Genomic DNA, 20,963 nt, shown 5'->3' on the forward strand with positions numbered 1-20,963 from the left:
TTACTTGATATTTATTTTGCTTTCTAGGAATGTGTTTGCAAGTCCTCATCATGTGAAAGTAGTCCATTAAAATGTGTGGATGAGGAAGTAACCTCGGAGTGTTCATCAAGTGAATTTTATAACATTAAACGTTCTTAACTTCCACTCTCAAAGAACCTTTATTTGCCTAATAGTTCATTATGATCGTCTCATGCCACATTTGGATTTTTATTCCCATGCCTGGCACATATAGTAAGCACTTAGTAACTGTTTTTTGGAAGAATGAGTGATCAGTTTACAATAGCTGAGTATGTAACCTATTTGAATTATTTTCCCCAAATTAAATAAGGTCTAAAAAAGTCAACTATAAGGGAAAAGTGAAATCCTCTCCCCCCTTTTGCCACTGTTTTGACCCAGTTACTCATTATAGAGTATAAATGGGTATATATTTGGTATTTCTGACTCGTCTCAGACAATACCACTGAAATGATGAGTTAGACCAGTGCTGTGTGGGATTCTCCTTGGTGGAAATCTGCCTCCCTAGCATTTCACCCATGATTGCAGGAGTGATGAGGCTATTTTAAGGAGCCATGCCCTAGGGCCATTCATTGACTCTAATAAGAAGGAGTCTAAACTGATTTTCATGGTCTTGAACTTTCTGCTTGTGTATTAGTGTTACATCGCATATGAAATGAAGAGTTAAGAAGTCTGGATTCTCACCCATGCTCTTCGTGATACACCCTTTAGAAAAACTGCTTTTCTCTAGATGATCTAATCCAACCCCTGAGTGGAATAAATAACTTCCACATCTCTGCTGACTCTAGAGTTCCACCAGTCAGGGTTGTTGTTGTTGTTCAGTCGTCACCGACTCTTTGCAACCCCTCGGACTACAGCTCTCCAGGCTTCCCTGTCCTTCACCATCTCTGGGAGTTTGCTCAAACTCATATCCACTGAGTCGGTGATGCTATCCCACCATCTCATCCTCTGTCGCCTCTTTCTCCTCCTGCCTTCAGTCTTTCCCAGCATCAGGCTCTTTTCCTGTCAGTGTTTAACTCTCTTAATAAGTCTCTGTATCACTTTTACCTTTTAGCCTTTCTTGTTTTTAATGTTCTTCCCTTTTACTTTTCTTTACATTCTTGTTTTTCCCCCTCTGGATATTCCCACTATTCATTTATACAACCATCCATCCATCCATCCATCCAAGAAGTATTACTATTAAAGATCTATTATGTGCCAGATGTTATGTAAGGAAAGAAACAACACCAAGATGCAATAGATGGCCTCTTGGTTACCTGAGGCCACATATGGGGAGTGGTTAGACAGGAGAGAATTCTATCTTCTTATCATCCAATCTGATTTATGTGCCACTGGATGATAATACCTTTATAATATCACCCACTATAAATACATTAAGGAGTAGCTGGACCAGGTACCTTTCATCATTTTTACCTGCAAATACTGCTAGAAATAAAACCTTTTTTGTAGATTACCTGATGACTCATCATCCCACTGTTTCAAATATTTATTCTTTACAGTTAGTTTCGGGTTAGCATTATGTCCATTCCAAAGCTACAATGAATAAAATTAGCATCGTGTTTCCATAGATCTTCAGATTTATCTTCTAAGATTTGAAAAGAGATGTGAGTTGCACAGTAGAGTGTCTGTTACACTTAGGTTGTCAGTGGGCACTCAGTTTTTAAAGCATGTCAAAAGTTATCCACCTTACTGTGTGGCAGATGATCAAGCTGGGGACCAGAGGCCTGGGGTGGAAGTTGTGGCATGTGAACTCTTGGAGACCTGCCAGGATGATGAACAGGTCGGTGGAGAGTATCATGTTTGTATGCTCGTTGGTCCAACTCATTTGGCACATTTCTCTATTTAGAACCTGTACAATGTGTTACGCTTTGTTGTAGCGGTAGCGATTTTCACATCATTCTGCCCCATTTCAGTATGAGCTGTATGTGTTGGAAACATGCTTTATTCTTTGTGTTCTTACGGTGCCTGCCATGTAATTGGCTCTGCATAATGTTTATTGAATTGAATTCTGATTTTACCTCTGATGTAAGATTTGTCTTCACGGGCAAATTGTTTGGGGAAAGTTGATTTTCATCAGGATTTTCAAGAAAAGAAAAAAAAGGGTAGAAAAATCCATGAACAAGTAAAAATGCCTACAAAACTTTTCCTTTACTTCTGTGGACCTATTGTAAACTACTTAACTTTCCATCCCACCCCCAACTGAAACAAAGGTTCTCCAAAGGGACGATGGCAATTTTCACTTTTGGAATATTCGTTCAGTGCTTTGAGATCATGATGAAAGACCTGTAGCACGGGGAGGAATTGTTTAGGTGTGATCCCTTCTGAATCCATAGATATAATCAGAGTTGGTCTGCTTATAAAATCATCAACACACTATTTCCCACTGCACTAGGTGTTCTTTTGAAGTCTCTCATACCAAGCTCTGACCTTATTTCTCAAGATGTATCCACATTTTCTAAATGGGAGTTTTGGGGAAATACAAGACAGCCTCAACGTGCAAAATGTTTTTGAATGTTACTTTCCATTTAACACTTAAGGACATCAATAAAGTAAAATATGATATGTGTACTATGTAGTGTTAACTGGCGTCTCATTAAAGTCAAGAGAAAAAGTGGATTCCCCCCCTCCATACATTCTTTACAGATTTATTTATCATTAGTGCAGAACGTTTAGGATCTTACATAAACATATTGTCACAGAATTCCTATATTACACATTGTCTCTGCTTTGTTTTTAAAGGACCAATTATAATCTATGTAGAAATTACTTATCAATTATACACCAGATTGATGTCCTAGCTTCTTATGAAAAAAGTAGAAAGATTTTCCTCCACCATTGGAATCAAGGTTTAAGAGTAAAAATGTGGGAAATGAAAATCAGCTCAAACCATGTTTTCTTCTCATTCTGATTTACTATCTCGCTCTCACTCTCACTAGGAAAGAGAGCTAATGGTTTGTACCAACTTCTACCTCCATGAAACTAGACAATTTTTTAAAATTGTCAGAAAGTAAAAGTGAAGTCGCTCAGTCGTGTCCAACTCTTTGTAACCCCATGGACTGTAGCCTATCAGGCTCCTCCGTCCATGGGATTTTCCAGGCAAGAGTGCTGGAGTAGATTGCCATTTCCTTCTCCAGGGGATCTCCCCGACCCAGGAAACGAACCCAGGTCTTCCGCGTTGCAGGCAGACACTTTACCGTCTGAGCCACCAGTGAAGCCCCAAATTGTGATGCTATTTATTCTAGTCAGTGGCAAGCCCAGGACACGGCATGCTTCTCTGTTACTGATGACCTCATCTTCAGGTTTCTGAGAACAGTTCTGGTCCCAGGCTCAGTGCATCAGACTCTACAATGAATACCACCCACTATAAATACATTAAATCATCTTTAAGGTACAACATTGCAGTTCATGAAAATACTGCAGACCAAAAAAAGATATATTTTCCAAGGTACTAAAGAATCAAGGATAATTTTTAATTCATTCTGCCTTATTCTGTTTCATGTTTTAGAAGATCTGTTGTTGTTATTCTTTTGGTAGGAACCTTAAACATTCTCTCTACTCAGCAATCTTTTTTTTTTTCTTCAGTATTTTGAACCTCCAACTTAGTAATACAGTTTTTAAATATGACATTTTGTTTTCAAACAGGAGTTAAGGAGTATATTAAAAATTCCTAATGAACCGTTCCTCAGTCTGGGTGAGATGTGTAGTGGGTTTGAGTTCGTCAGTGGGTATAATGTGTACCTATTAAATAATTTGTTTAATCATCTCTTAAAACTCTGAGCCTTCTGGTATTACTTGCTGTGTATAACACATCTTTTATTTGTATTTAGATGTTTGGGTACGTGTTTTTGTTAAGGTTTCAGTCACTTTTCCTGCACCTAAAGAGGAGAATGGGATTTGCCAGTGATAAATGGGGAAGTTGACTAGCTAACTAATAAAGATTTGTCTTAATCAAGTATGATTTGTCAGAACAGGAGCGCACTGGGGTCAGGGCGCACGCAATGAATTATACAGCATTCACAGGAGGAAAGGACCCGGCAAGAGACCTCATAAATATGCTGCCATTACCCACTGCTAATTCGTATTCAAAGAGTGCTCTGCACAGCTAGTTTCTAGGTTGCAGAGCTGTTCACCAGCTTCCTGAGCTTTCTGTTTGTGTGAAAAAAGAAGTTTCGTTATGTGTTGGCATCATCTGGGTTCTCAAGGTATACCAGTCCCCAAAACTGAGTTGATATCTATAATTTGAAGCATGGCTCATTACATTGCATCATATTACATGTGTAATATTTATTAAGTACCTACTGCGGGCTCTGCAACATGCTGGACATGGAGGGGAGGATGCAGATCACAAAACATTCTCTTTTAGAAGATGTTTTGCATGCTTTCTTATGATCCTTTTCACGTCTTGTCTCTGTTGATTCAAAACAGCTATAAACATTTGTTCACATGACTGATTGCTGTGATAGGGTAAATAAGTCTTTTTCCTGGTCTTTACTTTGTAAATCTTTTCTGTAATTTGAAAAGGTGGTTGTTTTTCTTCTTCACATGGAACATAATTTTCAGTACTGCTCTGTGGCTGGAGCAACATTCAAAGCCAGCTGATCGGTGGTGTTCAGTTGTAGTTGGGAAGCTATAGCTTCCTTGGCTCTGAGAAGTCAACATCAGGACCAACCCTGTCCTCAGAGTTTCTTTTATGCATAAGTGGTCTATTGCATGTTTTTTAGATCAGATTATAATGATGACAAAATAGCTTGTAGTATCTCAGTGCCTAAATTGGGTAGAAAAGATCTTGGCATCATCCTTTTTAATTGGAATAACCACTCTCATAGTTGATGATCCCAGTCCCTCTTTGATGAAACTGATGTCCCTTTTAAAATAAATAATTTAGTAACAGTAATTTTTCAAATTGTTTGAGAGTATGCTTTTGTTATATCAAGGGGGAAAAATGAATAGACTTTGGACTTCCCATGTCCAATGATGGACCCTCCGAGGAAGGAAGGTTGAAATAGAAAGTTGGGAAAGCCCACTGTATCCATTCCTACTCTTATCGAATGAAAATTGTTAGCAATTGAGCTATTACTTTGTATATTTCTGGAAGCTTCCTTAGAACACTGGCCTCAGTCAGGAATGGTAAAAGAGCACAGTCCTCTGATTACTGAGCCTTTAGAAATTCCATGTCTCCTAATAGGATGTTTACAGTGGAATGTAGTAGAACATCGAGAATTCTATAGTGACGGGAATTTCTTTGCTTCAGGTGAGAAAGAACCCCACCAGTTCTGTGAATTATAAATGATATGAAGGAACTTACCCTGCAGTCCAGTGGTTAAGACTCTGTGCTTCCAATGCAGGGGGCATGGGTTTGATCCCTGGTCAGGAAACTAGGAGCCTGCATGCTGTGAGGCATGGCCAAGAAAATGTTAAAATAAGTTTTTTTTAAAAAAGATGATATGAAGGGAATTGGTAGTGTGGTCAAGCCAAGGTTTACTTAGAAAGACGCCTGAACTTCAGAATAGACAAGTCCTCAGTGAAATCAAACCTGCAGCCCCTATAAGAAACACCGTAAAGATACAAGGCAATTTAGACAGATGGATGGTGAAAACAAACCAGAGAGCTAGTTCAGTTCTCAGAAATGAGTGGTCCTTACATCGACAGTGAGCACTGTCTGAGCACGTGTACAGTCACTGCATGTCTCACAAAAAACAAAATGCCCGAAATCCTGGAGAGGAACTGGGAACTCTAGGATTGAGGGTAGAAGAAAGAGTCGGACAAACAGGCCAGATGGCTGGGAAATAGACCCCAGAATATAAGGCTCTTGGACCCTAGAAGACTCATCTTGCTTTTCTTTCAAGTGGAAGAAGTCATTTTTTTTAATTTTTTAAAGTTTGCCTTATACCTTCATCCTTGTATTTGATTTAGACATTGGAAAATTCATAAAAGCAGCTTCCTTTTTTGTTATGTGTTTATCCAAAGTGTTGCTCCAAATTGCTTGCCCAGAATGCCTATGATTTTGGCCATTTATGGACTGGTGAAAGCACAGTATATGCCAATGGCCGTAACTATTGGCTTGGGGATCAATCAGATGTGGGTTTTGAATACTAGCCAACTGTGGGCAAATTACCTGACCTTTCTGAGCCTCACATTATCTTTAGGAAAGGTTAGTAATAGTCTGCTTCGTTTGAAGATAAAGTGCAGTTATCTGTCAAGTGCTTAGCACAGTAGCTGGCATACAATGAAGCAGTCAATAAATAATGGCCCAAAATAAAAAAGAAACCTTTCCTGGAGGGAAACATTCATTTCAGTATTTTATACACAGCCTGTAAGCAATAAACTTTTGTTGGGTATATATTAAATGAATGAAGTCATTTTTTGTTTTTTAATGGCTAAGGGTTTAAGCCTACATACATACCTTTTCCCTCAAAAGAAGTCCCATCTCAACTTGTTAATACTCTACACAGAAGTTTGGTAAAAGACTCAATTTTAGTGGTTCCCTATTGGAGCCTGCTGCTACTGCTGCTGCTGCTAAGTCACTTCAGTCGTGTCCGACTCTGTGCGACCCCATGGACTGCAGCCTACCAGGCTTCTCCGTCCATGGGATTCTCCAGGCAAGAACGCTGGAGTGGGTTGCCATTTCCTTCTCCAATGCATGAAAGTGGAAAGTGAAAATGAAGTCGCTCAGTCGTGACTCTTAGCGACCCCATGGACTGCAGCCTACCAGGCTCCTCCATCCATGGGATTTTCCAGGCAACAGTACTGGAGTGGGGTGCCATTGCTTTCTCCGTATTGGAGCCTATTGAGATGTAATTAAAAATTCTTCTTAGAATTATGCTAATAAGTTTAGTATACAGCCTTGCCGATGAAGTCTAGTAAATTCTCTGTTGTATTGGAAACAATAGTTGCTTGTTTTATTCTGTATTTTAGAAACTCCCGATGTCATAGTGCTTGCTAAGAAAGGCAAACAGTAGTAAACTATATTTATGAGTTTTACTAAAAGAAGTCTCTAAGTGCACATTTGATTATCTACTATCCTTCTAAGATCAGACTGATATTTCAGTTTGCAAAATTGAATAATTCTTTACTGTCCTTCACCTGACATTGACCAGCACTTGACATCTGATGAGCTAGATTATCAAAATCCATATTATTTAGCCTTTTCTTTAATGTCAGAAGAGCAGCATAAATATTAGAAAATCTTTAGCTCCTTCGTACCTTTTATTTATTTATTTATTTTAGGAAAACAATAATTTGGGCTCAGTTTGGATCTTTTGTCACCTTACATCTCAAGTTAAAAAAAATACTAAGGTCACATCACCTTAAAACTCTGCTAGAATATACAATGAAACTATCCATCCTTTTTTGTTATGCTTTTCTCCACCTGTTCACTAACTCCCTTGTTTGAGTTTCATTAATTTCTACCTCTCAAAATGTCAGTGTCTAAAATGCAGAGCCCTCTGCTTTATTCAGGAATAAACTGTCTCCATCTTTTTGTCTGCTTCATGGTACAGTATAAATTCTCCCCCTTAGCTTTTAGAGTTCTCTATAGACTACTCTGGTGTACAATTTGTGTGTGTTTGTGTATGTTTCAGTTAAACTTTATTTACAGAAACAAGCCACAGGCTGGCTGTATTGGCTCCAGGGCCCTAGTTTGCCCATTCCTACTCTAGAATAGTGGTTCTCAAAACATAGTCCTCAGGAACCAGCAACATCAGCATCATTCAGGAACTTGTTGGAAATGCAACTTCTTGGGCTCCAGCCCAGACCTGCTGAATTAGAAACTCTGGTTGTGGGGCCCAGGAATCTGTATTTAACAATCTGAATTATTTTTGTTTATTGATTGATCCAAAATCACTGTGGATGATGACAGCAGCCATGAAATTAAAGATGCTTGCTCTTTGGAAGAAAAGCTGTGGCCAACCTAGACAGCATATTAAAAAGCAGAGAATAACTTTGCTGACAAAGATCCATATAGTCAAATCTGTGGTTTTTCCAGTAGTCATGTTTGGATGTATGGATGTGAGAGTTGGACAATAAACAAAGCTGAGCACCAAAGAATTGATAATTTCAAACTGTGGTGCTGAAGAAGACTCTTGAGAGTCCCTCGGACAACAAGGAGATCAGACCAGTCAATCCTAAAGGAAATCAACCCTGAATATTCGTTGGAAGGACTGATGCTGAAGTTGAAACTCGAACGCTTTAGCCACTTGATGCAAAGAGCCGACTTATTGAAAAAGATATTGATGCTAGAAAAGGTTGAAGGCAGGAGGAGAAGGGGGCGACAGAGGATGAAATGGTTGGATGGCGTCACTGACTCAATGGATATGAGTTTTAGCAAACTCTGGGAGATAGTGAAGGACAGGGAGCCTGGCCTGCTGCAGTCCATGGGGTTGCAAAGAGTCAGACAGAACTGAACGACTGAACAACAAATTGATTGATCTGGGCTTCCCAAGTGGCTCAGTGGTAAAGAATCCACCTGCCAAGCAGGAGATATGGGTTTGATCCCTGGGTCGGGAAGATCTACTGGAGAAGGAAATGGCAACCCATTCCAGTATTCTTCCCCGGAAAATCACATGGACAGAGAAGTCTGGGGAGACTACAGTCCCTGGGGTTGCAAAAGACTTGGACACAACTTAGTGACTAAACAACAGTGATTGATCTATGTCCCATCTACTTCCACAAAAAGAAGTACTTTACAATAAAAGGTCAGGTAAGTGTATCAAGAGTAAAAAACCTAACCCAGGACGGAAGCCAGAAACCAGGAAGTAAAAGGAAGACTTGGGTAGGGGTGGAGGTGGGGGTTGATGTGTAAAGGAATCCTAAAGCAATGCTGTAATAACTAAGGATTAAACTCACCTAGAGCTTCCTAGGATTCAGGCCAAAGAAGAAAACACATTGAATTACATAGCTTGCATTGTCCAATGGTACAAAATGAATTATTTCCTGAACTGTCACAAAAATTTTTTTTTAGTCAGGAAGGGGAGGAAGTGTGTGGTGGTCTTTAAATAAGACAAAGGAATGTGATCAGTCCTGTTCTTAAAATTAGCTTGACTGAAACAGTGTAGAAATATTCTTTATATTGTAATTTCTTAAAGAAATCTTATGACTACCAAAGTCCCACTGTTAAAGGCATAAAGTTCTGTATTGGAGCCAGACATATGGTACTAAAGAGTGCTGAAGAATGAAAGCCAGGTCTTAACAAAGAGACCAACTAGAAAATTATTTATGGCTTCTAAAAAGTTTCTAGTGTGACTTCTAGAAAATTTTAAGAACATACATGTCTAGACCTCGCTCCCAGGAATTCTAGTTTAGTCAGCCTAGAATGAGGCCTCTACAACCCTGTTTGTTAAAAGTGCCATGAATGTGTCTAGTCCAGAACCGAAGAAGCACACCACCCGATGAGAGCCTTTGCCATTGACTGTCTCCTTCACATTTCAGTCATTTCCCTTGGACTTTAGAAGGAAAGAGTTGGCAGAAAACCCAAGAATGATAGCACTGGCCGAAAGCTGAAGAGTGGGTGTTTTGTGTTGTCAGTTGAAAAAAGACCCCATTGCTGTAGATCCTGGATAGCAGATAGGTCGTCTCGCTTGTGCCAAGCCTGATCAATTGCAGCAATTGCCTGGAGCGTTGCAAGGAGAGGGTTACTTGCAAGGCATGTTCAGGGCAATGTGATAGATTGATGACATCTGCCAGGTGTTTGGGATTAAGAGTGGCAGCCAGTATCGCATATATTTGTTGACTTTGCTCTCAGACTAGATACATGAATAGCAAGAGTGACATTTTGTTGAAAAATTAAAGAAACTGACTTACTCTATCACACTGAATTTTTATTTCTAGACTATTTCTTTTTCTAAAAAAAGTTATTGGGATATAGTTGATGTACAAAATCATATGAGTTTAAGTTGTAAAACATCGTGAGTCATAGTTTTTAAAGGTTATGTTCCATTTATAATTATTACAAAATATTCACTGTATTCCCTGTGTTGTACAGTATATCCTTGTAACTTATCTATTTTGTACCTCTTAATCCCCATTCTGTCTTGTCCCTCGCCCTTCCCTCTCCCCACTGGTAATCACTAGTTTATATCTGTGAGTTTGTCTTTTCTGTTATATTCACTAGCTTGTTTTTATCATGTCTTTAATATCTACCTTTAAGATAGATCTTAAAGCCACCTTTAAGGATCCTCTTTTCACTTTCTCAATCTTCCCCTCTAAATTTTCAACATGGTTTGCTGCCTGATATTTCTTGAATGATGATCATCCTTTAAGTCAAAGTTTTGTGTTTCTTAATGCTCGAATGCAGCAGCATTAATATTCAGTGTTCCCTGCTCATACTCATTGTCCTGTGTTTCTTCAGATTCAGTGACTCAGTAACTTTCTGTTTTGCATGTATTCAGTATATCCATGCTTCCTTCTCCTACTTAAACGTACATGTCTGCTTTCAGTGTGCTCAGAAGGGTCAAGATATGAAAAAATACTGCATAAAACATAAAATTTTAATTTATAAATCAGTGGAAACATTGGTCAAGCTCTTGAGTAAGAGGATAAATTAGATTGTTGTTGTTAACATGTATAAGATGTATAAGAAGATAACCTCTTCCATAGGAATTCTAAATGTTTTCTGTGAGTCAAAAATATTCCTTCCTTACACCATAAAGAAAAATTAAATCAAAATGGGCCAAAGGCCTATATACGAAATTCCCTGGTGGTCCAGTGGTTAAAAGTCCACACTTCCCCCACAGCAACCACAGATTCCATCCCTAGTTAGGAAACTAAGATCCTGCAAGCTGTGGGGTACAGCCAAAAAAAAAGACCTATGTGTAAGAACTAAAACTATAAAACTCTTAGAAGAAAGGATAAGGATAAATCTTCATGGTCTGGATTTGGCGATGGAATTTTAAATGTGACACTTAAAAACACAACAAAAGAAAAAATAGATATATTGGACTTATTAACATTAAAAAACTTTTGTACGTCAAAATACACTATCAAGAGACTGAGAAGACAACCCACAAAATGAAAGAACATATTTATACAGTACATACCTGATAAGGGTGTAGCATCCAGAATATAAAAAGAACTCTCACAGCTCAACAACAAAAAGACAAACCAATTTGAAAAAGGATAAGAAACTTAAATAGACATTTCTCTGAAGAAGACATACAGATGACCAACTGACACATGAAAGGTGCTCAACGTCATTAGATGCCGCCGCTGCTGCTAAGTCGCTTCAGTCGTGTCCGACTCTGTGCGACCCCATAGACAGCAGCCCACCAGGCTCCCCCGTCCCTGGGATTCTCCAGGCAAGAACACTGGAGTAGGTTGCCATTTCCTTCTCCAATGCATGAAAGTGAAAAGTGGAAGTGAAGTCACTCAGTCGTGTCCGACTCTTAGCGACCCCATGGACTGCAGCCTACCAGGCTCCTCCATCCATGGGATTTTCCAGGCAAGAGTACTGGAGTGGGGTGCCATTGCCTTCTCATACCTACTAGGATGGCTATAAATTTTTTTAATGGAAAACAACAAGGTGGCCCAGGAGAAATAAGAACCTTCCTGCATCGCTGGTGGGAGTGTAAAATGGATAACCACTGTGAAAAATGAGTTTTGCAGTTCCTCAAAAGGTTAAACACAGAATTACCATATGATCCAGTAATTCCACTCGTAGGCACATACCCAAAAGAACTGATATTTAAACAGATATTTAAATAAGTATTTGTACATGGTTGTTCATAGAAGCACTAATCACGATAGCCAAGGGGCAGAAACCAAAATATCCATCAGTGCATGAACGGATAAACAAAATGTAGTGTATCCATATAATGGAACATTAAATTTAAAAAATATTTTTAATACTCGATGAAGGAACTCTACTCCATAAATCTCCAGTACTTTGACCACCTGATGTGAAGAGCCGACTCATTGGAAAAGACTCTGATGCTGGGAAAGATCGTGGGCAGGAGGAGAAGGGGATGACAGAGGATGAGATGGTTGAATGGCATCATTGACTCAGTGGACATGAGTTTGAGCAAACTCCGGGAGATGGTGAAGGACAGGGAGCCTGGCGTGCTGCAGTCTGTGGGGTCGCAGAGAGTCGGACACGACTGAGCGACTGAACAACCACAACAAAGGAACTACACCCGCCGCAACATGAATGAATTCTGAAAACATGAAGCTGAGTGAAAGAAGCCAGGGCATATCTTCAACTTGGTGTGGTTTCGGTAATTTTTAGTACTTAAACCTGAAGATTACAAGCCATGCGAGTCTCACTACTCATGTGTTTAGATCTGGACATGCACCATTGCCACATGCCGGCACCAGAAGGAGAGAAGTGATTCTGTTCTTCAGGACTTCTTTCCCTTCCAGCTTCAGTTCACACCAAGAAGAGAGTTAAGACTAAGAAAAAAGACAATATCAAGAAAAGGGATGTCAAGGAAAACAATCCTACTATTCTAGTATTATTTGTATTTATGACAGTTGCATTTTTATGATTTTATCTGTCCCTATTTCCATTCCAAAACACTTCAGTAAAGTGTTACCCTATTAATCTCTGTGCATGGGTCTCAAGCCAGGAAAATAGGTTTTACCACATACATGCATTTGTGTGCATGTGAGAGAGACAGAGAGAGTGGGGGTAGGATGAAATGTCAGCTCCTCATCACTTGCTTTTCACAGCATTAACGATCAATTCAAATATATTAAATTTCCCACCTCACCTGATTCATTTGTTAAGCATAACAACTTTCCTTGCCATTGTGGCAAGTGGGGAAAGGGGTCAGTAAGATGGGCATTTTACCATTCTACAAGAGAATTGGCCTCTTGTTTTTTGAGAACAAAAATAGACTGAAGTCAAAGGTTTGACAAAAAGGACACTTCTAGGACGTTTTTTACTCTGCATAATTTGTGAACAACAGAAGGCCATTCCAATAAAGACCATGAGACCACAGCATACTCCTCCTTAACAGCTGGGATTGCTATATGGGAACAGTGTCCAGGAAATGTGGAGACTGTCTCTTTTCCCACTCTTGCCCAAATAATTACAAAGGCCTTTCTCGGGCACTGACATTTTAAATGTATATTAAAGTATTAAAGTGCTTTATCACCCACATTGTAATGCATTTGGAAGACACTTTCATTTAATTAAAATTTTTTGACTGCAAAGATCACTGACATAGGAGTTCGGAAACTTGGTTCATGGTTGCAGCTCTGTCAGTCATTAGCAGTGGGACCTGAATGATCACCCTCGAACTCCTCACCCTTGTTTGCTCATCTGTGCAATTAATTACTCTCAAGGCTCAATTTCTTCTAAAACTCTGGACTCCTGTTATGATAAATTTATAGAAGACAACTGTGTTTTCAAGCTCAGTGGTTCCTATGGACACAAATTTCCTGAGCACCTACATACGTAATCCATTGCCTCTTAAAATGCTGCGTACACTGGGAGGTATAAGAAATGACCTCCTCTTGAAAGAAGTTTGGGCTTCCTGGTGGTTTAGACAGTAAAGAATCCACCTTCAATGTGGGAGACCCAGGTTCGATACCTGAGTTGGGAAGATAGCCTGGAGAAGGGCATGGCAACCCACTCCAGTATTCTTGCCTGGAGAATTCCATGGATAGAGGAGCCTGGTAGGCCACGGTCCATGGGATCACAAAGAGCCGGACACAACTGAGCAACTAACGCTAAAAGAAGTTTACAGCCTCACAGGGAAGGAAGAACATACAAATAAGGAATCACCGGCAGATCCTATAGCAGCAAAGCAGGAACATAAATGAGGGGAAAGGGTCAGGAAGGTAGGTGGCAGCCTCCATGACCTGGCTCTTACGATGAGCCTGTGCTTATCATGTGGAAATGGGGACTCAGTATTGCTCTATATTCCAAATTTCAAAAGAAGCTCGAGGTCCAATTTTTTATATGAAATACACTTGTTTAAAAAAATTGTGTTGTTGTTTTTGTTGCAGACCAGTTCAGAAATGCTTAAAACAGTGTTGCACAAAAGCAAAACATGTTTGCCAGCCACATAGATCCTACGGTTCTCCCAATAGCGACTTCTGAATAAGCAGATAATTATCAATAGAATGTTATACATTCAGTGATAGAAATGTGTATAGCTCACAGAAGAATACAGAGAGTGATTAACTCTACCCATAATGATTTCAGAAAGGCTTTCTAATTACTTTCTAGTCACTTGTCAATAGTTTACAGCCCTTTTTGTTTTTTTTAAGAATGATCCATTCATTCACCCCAGAGATCTGGACGCTGCTGACCCCGGCTCCCTTGTCTGTTAAGTAAATACATGTTTGGTAAATTCCCCAAGTGAGCCTTTGGAATGTGTTTTGACAGTTTTGCCCATTCAGATTTTCTGCTGCTTCATCTCCTGGCTTTAACATTCTTTATTGAATTGTGAAAATGGGATGTCCTTCCTGCTGCTCTGGTCTTATTTCATAGAATAGAACAGATTCATTCTCATTTCTGAATGGAGCTGTAATTAACATGGTTCCTTTTGTTTAACAACCTCAATTTACATAGTACCTGCTCATTCCAGAGCATCATTATTGGAGGCACAGCTTCATTGACTGATGTCTGAGGGCTCTGGGAATAGCATTTGCTAATTATCTGCAGCAAACCAGGTAACTAAGGGGAGGTTCTGCTATGACTTTGATGAAAGTAGTGCTGATGATTTTTTTAAATTGCTTAATGATAGATTTGATCATCCTAAAACAAAATAGAATACATATTTATCTGCCAAGTAGGTAATGTTAAGTCATCATTGCTGAAAGAAAGAAGGAAATAAAAGAATGAAAGAAACCTGGGGCCCTGTACATTCTTTTGATATGTTCGCTACTAAGAATGCATAAGTTTACTTTTAGGTTATATAAATATTTAAGTATTTCTGTAGTAATATCATCATCAAAGTGCTTGTAAATATTTTATAGTACAGTAAATGCAGGTGTCCTCAAAGGCCAAGTAGGCTACTGCATGAACCAGTGCTGTGGTAGACTTGGGCATTCTGAATATATGATACCACTTAAAATCATTTCAATTTGAATTATTTGTTATTTTTTCAGCATTGTCTTGGGGGGAGAGGGGAGGAGGGTAGAATACTTTTGTGGGTCTGAGTTGTCCCGTGCTCTCTAGTTTGCTAAAATGCTCCACAGAGAAAAAGAGGCATTAAGATTTTTTAGTCATTGAGTCCTAATATTTTAAAGCTAGAAGGGGCACTAAAGATTATCTATTCCAAGACTGTCATTTGACATTTAAGGAAACTGAGGCCTAGAGAAGGGAAGTGTTTTACCTAAATCAAACTACAGGTAAGTATGTCTGTATTTCTTTCGAGTGGATCGTAAAGACAGGGGAATTTGGAGATCCTTCCAAGATGTTATTTCTGTATTCTGTAAAACAGTGACATTAGCCACTTGTGGTTAGTGAGCCTTTGAAATGTGACTGGTTCTACCAACAAACTGAATTTTAAATTTTATATAAGTTTAATTAATTTAAAAAGCCCTATGTGGCCAGCAAGTACCATATTGGACAGAGAAGCTCTAGAATTACAATTTTCATCCCTGACTTATCACAGTCTACCTTGAATAAATATTCTACTACTTCTCATAAAATTTAAAAGACTGTCAACCATATACTTCTATTTACTTCCTCTCCATCTTTTGTGCTGTGGTTTTCTTATATTTTACTTCTGTATATGTTGTTATTATTTTGCTTTACATGTGTCTAAATTTTGTGGACGCAAATTTCCATCTAATATCATCTCCCTTCAGCCTGAAGAATTTCCTTTACATTTCTTGTAACTAAATTTTGCTCGATAATACTCTCATTTTTCAATGTGTAAAACTATCATTATTTTACTTTTATGTTTCAGATACTTTTCACTAGATACGGAGTGCCAGGATGACTTTGTATCCCCCTAGCTCTTGGGGATATTGTTCCACTGTCCTCTTGTTTGTTTCTGATGAAAACTCAGTCCTCCTTCTTCTTAATGCTTTCCAGCAGGTTTGGACTTGACTCTCAGAGGGCAAGCACCGCAAGAATATGTGGGAATAAGAGGTTTCACTTTGCTAACCAGCCCCTTCTCCACTGCCTCTTTCATGGCAAGATTTGGAGATTGGGCGAGAATTATCAAACCAAGCAATTTGCTTTTGTGTTTAGAACTCTTCCAGATCCCATTTTGTTCTGCAAGCCTACATTTTTCACAGGACGTTTGACTGATTTCCCTTTACTGAAAAGCCTCCCAGAGGGAGGCCTGAACTCAGACCAGGTACTCACTGTAGGTGTGAACGTTGCCACAACCCTTTGCTCACAAATGAGATGCTTCTTTCTCTCTAGAATTCATCACAACTTCCTCATATATACCAGGTATCTCCCAGAAAGAACGATAATTATTTTGTCTGGATTTTTCTTATTTCTCTGAGAATGAATATTTGTTATCTTTCTACTTCTGAATTGGAAGCAGTTCTTTATATGCCTTGAACTGTGAAATAATGAAAGATGGTAAAAGACGTGCCTTTTCCACATCCCCACCTATCCAGGGATCAAGAATTCAAGAAACTCTTCATGTCTGAGTAACATCGATACTGAGGATAACCCATTCAGGGCATGATGCCAGAGTCAGTGTCCAGGCAGATATGCTGAATGCCAAAGGATGGTTCATCCAGTCACTCTGTGAGCAGCTCCCTCCCGAGAAAGCTGTATGTCGGCTACTTTGCTCTCCCAAAGCAATACGTTTTTGCTTTTATTAAACTCAGTAGCTAGAATTTATTGAGCCATGTCCAAAATTCAGTACTCCAAATTGTTAGGAAAATATTACTTTGTGTTTTGCATCTGTCAGGTTGGCATTCTGCAATATACATAAGAAAGCACATGCTTCAAAAATAGCTCTTTTAGGGCCTTCTTTGGTTCCAGTGCAGAGGGTGCCGGTTCGACCCCTGGTCACAGAGCTAATATCCCACATGCCTCATGGCCAAAAAACCAAACATAAACAGAAGCAATGTTGTAACAAACTCAATAAAGACTTTTAAATGGTCCACATTAAAAAAAAAATTTTTTTTTATATATAGCTCTTTTAAGTCTTTCTATTCACTCCACACTCCACAGAAGTCCCCATATACAAAGAGCAGCTGGATAGTTGTGAATGCCTTTTACCTGTTACTAAAATTACTAATGAAGTTTCTGAGTGCCAGAAAATCATTTTACCTTCTGATGTCCAGTTAAGTCCAAGAAGACTTAACTGGCTGTCTTCAAATTTTAAATACTTTTTTGGAAAGTAAAAGTGAAAGTGAAAGTCACTCAGTCATGTCCGACTCTTTGCGACCCCATGGACTATACGGTCCATGGAATTTTCCAGGTCAGATTACTGGAGTGGGCAGCCTTTCCCTTCTCCAGGGGATCTTCCCAACCCAGGGCTCAAACCCAAGTCTCCTGCGTTGCAGGCTGATTCTTTACCAGCCGAGCCACAGGGAAAGCCCAAGAATACTGAAGTGGGTAGCCTATCCCTTCTCCAGGGGATCTTCCCGACCCAGGGGTCGAACTGGGGTCTCCTGCATTGCAGGCGAATTCTTTACCAACTGAGCTATGAGGGAAGCTTTGTTGGAAACCATATCCTTAATAAAGTTTGTAAAAAGAAAGTTATATATAAGTATAGAAAGGAATGATTATTTTATGCTTTATATACTTTATAGCATAATGGCTAACATCTTTTTTTAATATTTTGTATTTATCAAATAGAACATTTTTGGTGAATTATATTGAATACTGTAATTATATATATTCCATGTTTATATTATAACGTGATGTGAACTTCCGTCAGTCCTGCCTTCTGAAAATATTTCATCTCCAAAATACAAATTCAATACATTTTAAAAATTAAGTTCACTCACATGTCATGATTGTTCAGGTGACATTATTATTTTATGAATGAAGGGAAGTGATTCAGTGGTACAAGCTCCTCAAAATAAGTCTTGCCTTTTGTGATGCCAGTCCAGTCCTTCAGGAAATATTTTGCCAGATTTATAGTTCTCTGGTTCTTCTCCATTCCTTTATGGGGCAACAGAGTGTTGAATAACTATGATATTATCCCCCATCCCCTGTAAAATATATTGAAACAGAGAGGAAATGTTAGCCAAAACCTATTTTGTAGTTTGTGACCCAGTAAAAAAGGCCATAGATCAAGGATATGATGATTCATTCTGGGTAATTTTGAAAACAAAAGCTCACTTTATAAGTTTGAATGCTATACTCCCACAGTGATTTCCAACCCCCTTGTGAAAAGGACAGAAGAAGTTCAGGAAGAAACTTTTCTCTCCAGGAATTCATTCATCATGTTCATACTGACATGCAGAGTTCCAGCATGTATTGATAGCATCAGTTTTTATTTTCTTTTATGCTTCCCATTGTTTCTTAATCTCCAGAACATCCTCACAGTCAATAAGTACAGTACTCATAAAATTTATGATTTCTGAAATTATTTCAATAATGGCAATATGGCAGTTCCCATTCTAAAGGTACTGTACTGCAAAAGTTTAAAGATCTGAAAGCTCTAGACTCAGTATGTCACATCTGCATTGATTTATAGTCTTTCTTGTATTTCTTATTGATATTTTATGTGAGTGCTTTTTTTTAAGTTATTCAAGAAAAGTAAATCTAACAATGTTATTTTTTTTAGTGAAGTAATCCCTCAATGTCTATTTTGTGCAAGCAGAGTCTATTTTTAAAATAATTCCCTCTTAATTTGTTGTTTTATTTTGATTGAGGTAGCAGAACAGATAAGTATGCATAACTTACTTTGCTTGAACTTTTTTTTTTCATTGTACAAGTGTCAGCATTTCTAATATATTTGGCCTAGAATTTTCTTTAGTGGATCATTCAAATGGAAGGTTGTTGCTGTTCAGACACCAAGTCGTGTCTGACTCTTTGCCACCCCATGAACTGCAGCACACCAGACTCCCCTGTCCTTCACTATCTCCTGGAGTTTGCTCAGATTCATGTCCACTGAGTCAGTGATACCATCTAACCATCTTATTCTCTGCCACCTCCTTCTCCTTTTGCCTTCAATCTTTCCCAACATCAGGGCCTTTTCCATTGTATTGCCAGAGTACTGGAGATTCAGCTTCAGCATCAGTCCTTCCAATGAATATTCATGGTTGATTTCCTTTAGGATTGACTGGTTTAGAAGAAAGTAAAGAATTCTGTTTCTAACAAATGCATAGTATTTGCCTGTTAAGACCAGAACATATGCACTTTTGCCAATATCTCATCTTTTGTCAGATGGGGTTAGTACTTTGGATAGTGACATATTTCCCAGAAAGCAAAGAGATTGAGGGAATGACTTGAACATCTCAAGAGACTGGAGTTCTTCACCTCTTGTTCCATTGATTCCTTCAGTAGCAGACTGTAGATCCATTCAGAAGAGTTTTTCCTGCAGTGAACCTGATAGAAACATGGATCTGTCACCTGCATTCCAGTGCTGCCTTCTCCAGTGCCACAAAGGATATGCTTTGAGAGCAGGAATAAACCCCAAAACCTTTCATGTATTCCATTTTTCATTTTATCCTCACATTGCTTTATTCCTTCCCGTGAATTTTTGCTGGAAACATTATCCTAATGATGAGACACACAAGTAATAAATTATTTCATATTTGTTTGAGATTATATACCATAAATCCCCCCCCCCCCCCGCTTTGTTTTTGGCCACACCACACAGAATGCAGGGTCTTGGTTCCCCCACCAGGAACCAAACAATGGCAGTGCAGATTCTTTACCACTGGATTGCCAGGGAAGTCCTAATACCATCCTCTTGAACGAGAGAATATTATATAAATAGTATTTTGCTGAGCTAATTATAGTATTGATGGTGTTCATAGATACTAGAGATTTTTAAGTTAAAAGTATATTAAAATTGTTATATTATGTTGATTAAAGAAATTCAATGTAATAATAATACAAAATAGTATGACAAAATTGAATATTATAGTCATTTTGCAAAAAAGAAAAATGCAACTCATAGTTGTTTCCTACTTCTCCATTTTTGGTGTCATCTTCCACTTTTATGGTGTCTCCACTGGGGCCATATATCCAATTTTACCTTAAGGACACATTGTGTGGCATCAGTAATAAAAAGCTATTATCAATCTGAGAGGAGATATACTAGAAATTTAGTAACCTGTGAAGAATTTTCAGTTTTGTATAGGTGTCAAAAATATAATTGAGGTTATTGTATTTAAGCAGTTCTTATTATTTGAGCTTTCTATCATGAAAGGAATATGCAGTCCTTTTTTTGATGTGCCGTGAAATATGAACTCTAATGTGACATTTGTCCTTTAACTGCTAAACCATCACTGTTAGCACAGGAATTCATGAGTTGAAGGGCTTGATCTTGGTTACTGGTCACATCCCGGCGTCTATACCCAGCACGGAGTGTATTGAGTGCATTGATTTTCATGTACTATACAATTACATACATTTGTGTGGTACACTATAAATTTCAAAAGATTTTTGATTATCTCATTTGACTCTTAACAACAATTTTCTGAAAAAAAAAAAGGAGAGATTTTTTTTTTCCCGATGAATAAAATTGCAGTTCAAGTGGATTATGGAAGACCTAGTTTTTAGGAGGATGTCGGAGTCATAATAGTTCATTGTTTTTTGTTTGTTTTTACAGAAACCGCTCACTGAGCTTTATTTTGTGTGTGTGTTTAATTTTTATTGGAGTTGCTTAACAATGTTATGTTAGTTTCTACTGTACAGCAAAGTGAATCAGATATATATATATATATATATATATATATATATATATATATCCCCCCTCTCTTTTTTGGATTTCCTTCCCATTTGGGTCACCACAGAGCACTGAGTAGGGTTCCCTGAGCTGTACAGTAGGTTTTTGTCATTGGTTTTTTTATATAACTAATCCTGAGCATTCAATAAATTCTTCACCTGTTATCCTTTTGGTACTTCA

At 38.5% G+C, this 20,963-nt stretch overlaps 1 protein-coding gene across 22 annotated transcripts in view; it reads left to right on the forward strand.

The window, feature by feature from the left end:
* Positions 1-20,963, forward strand: part of VTI1A (vesicle transport through interaction with t-SNAREs 1A) — a 379,768-nt gene that overhangs the window by 199,588 nt on the left and 159,217 nt on the right. For 2 of the 22 annotated variants that reach the window (XM_086379060.1, XM_086379067.1), the window contains one exon: positions 1,716-2,155. The exons of the other annotated variants lie outside the window; for them this stretch is intronic. In XM_086379060.1, the coding sequence (XP_086235186.1) occupies positions 1,716-1,861 (146 nt within the window). In that variant the 3' untranslated portion in view covers positions 1,862-2,155. Of the gene's footprint in view, positions 1-1,715; positions 2,156-20,963 lie in introns of those variants that run through there. 22 annotated transcript variants of the gene reach the window in all.

Source organism: Bos grunniens, chromosome 26 (genome assembly GCF_055505025.1).
Source record: "Bos grunniens cultivar Pamir isolate PY7600 chromosome 26, Bosgru_T2T1.0, whole genome shotgun sequence".
Classification (NCBI taxonomy): Eukaryota; Metazoa; Chordata; class Mammalia; order Artiodactyla; family Bovidae; genus Bos; species Bos grunniens.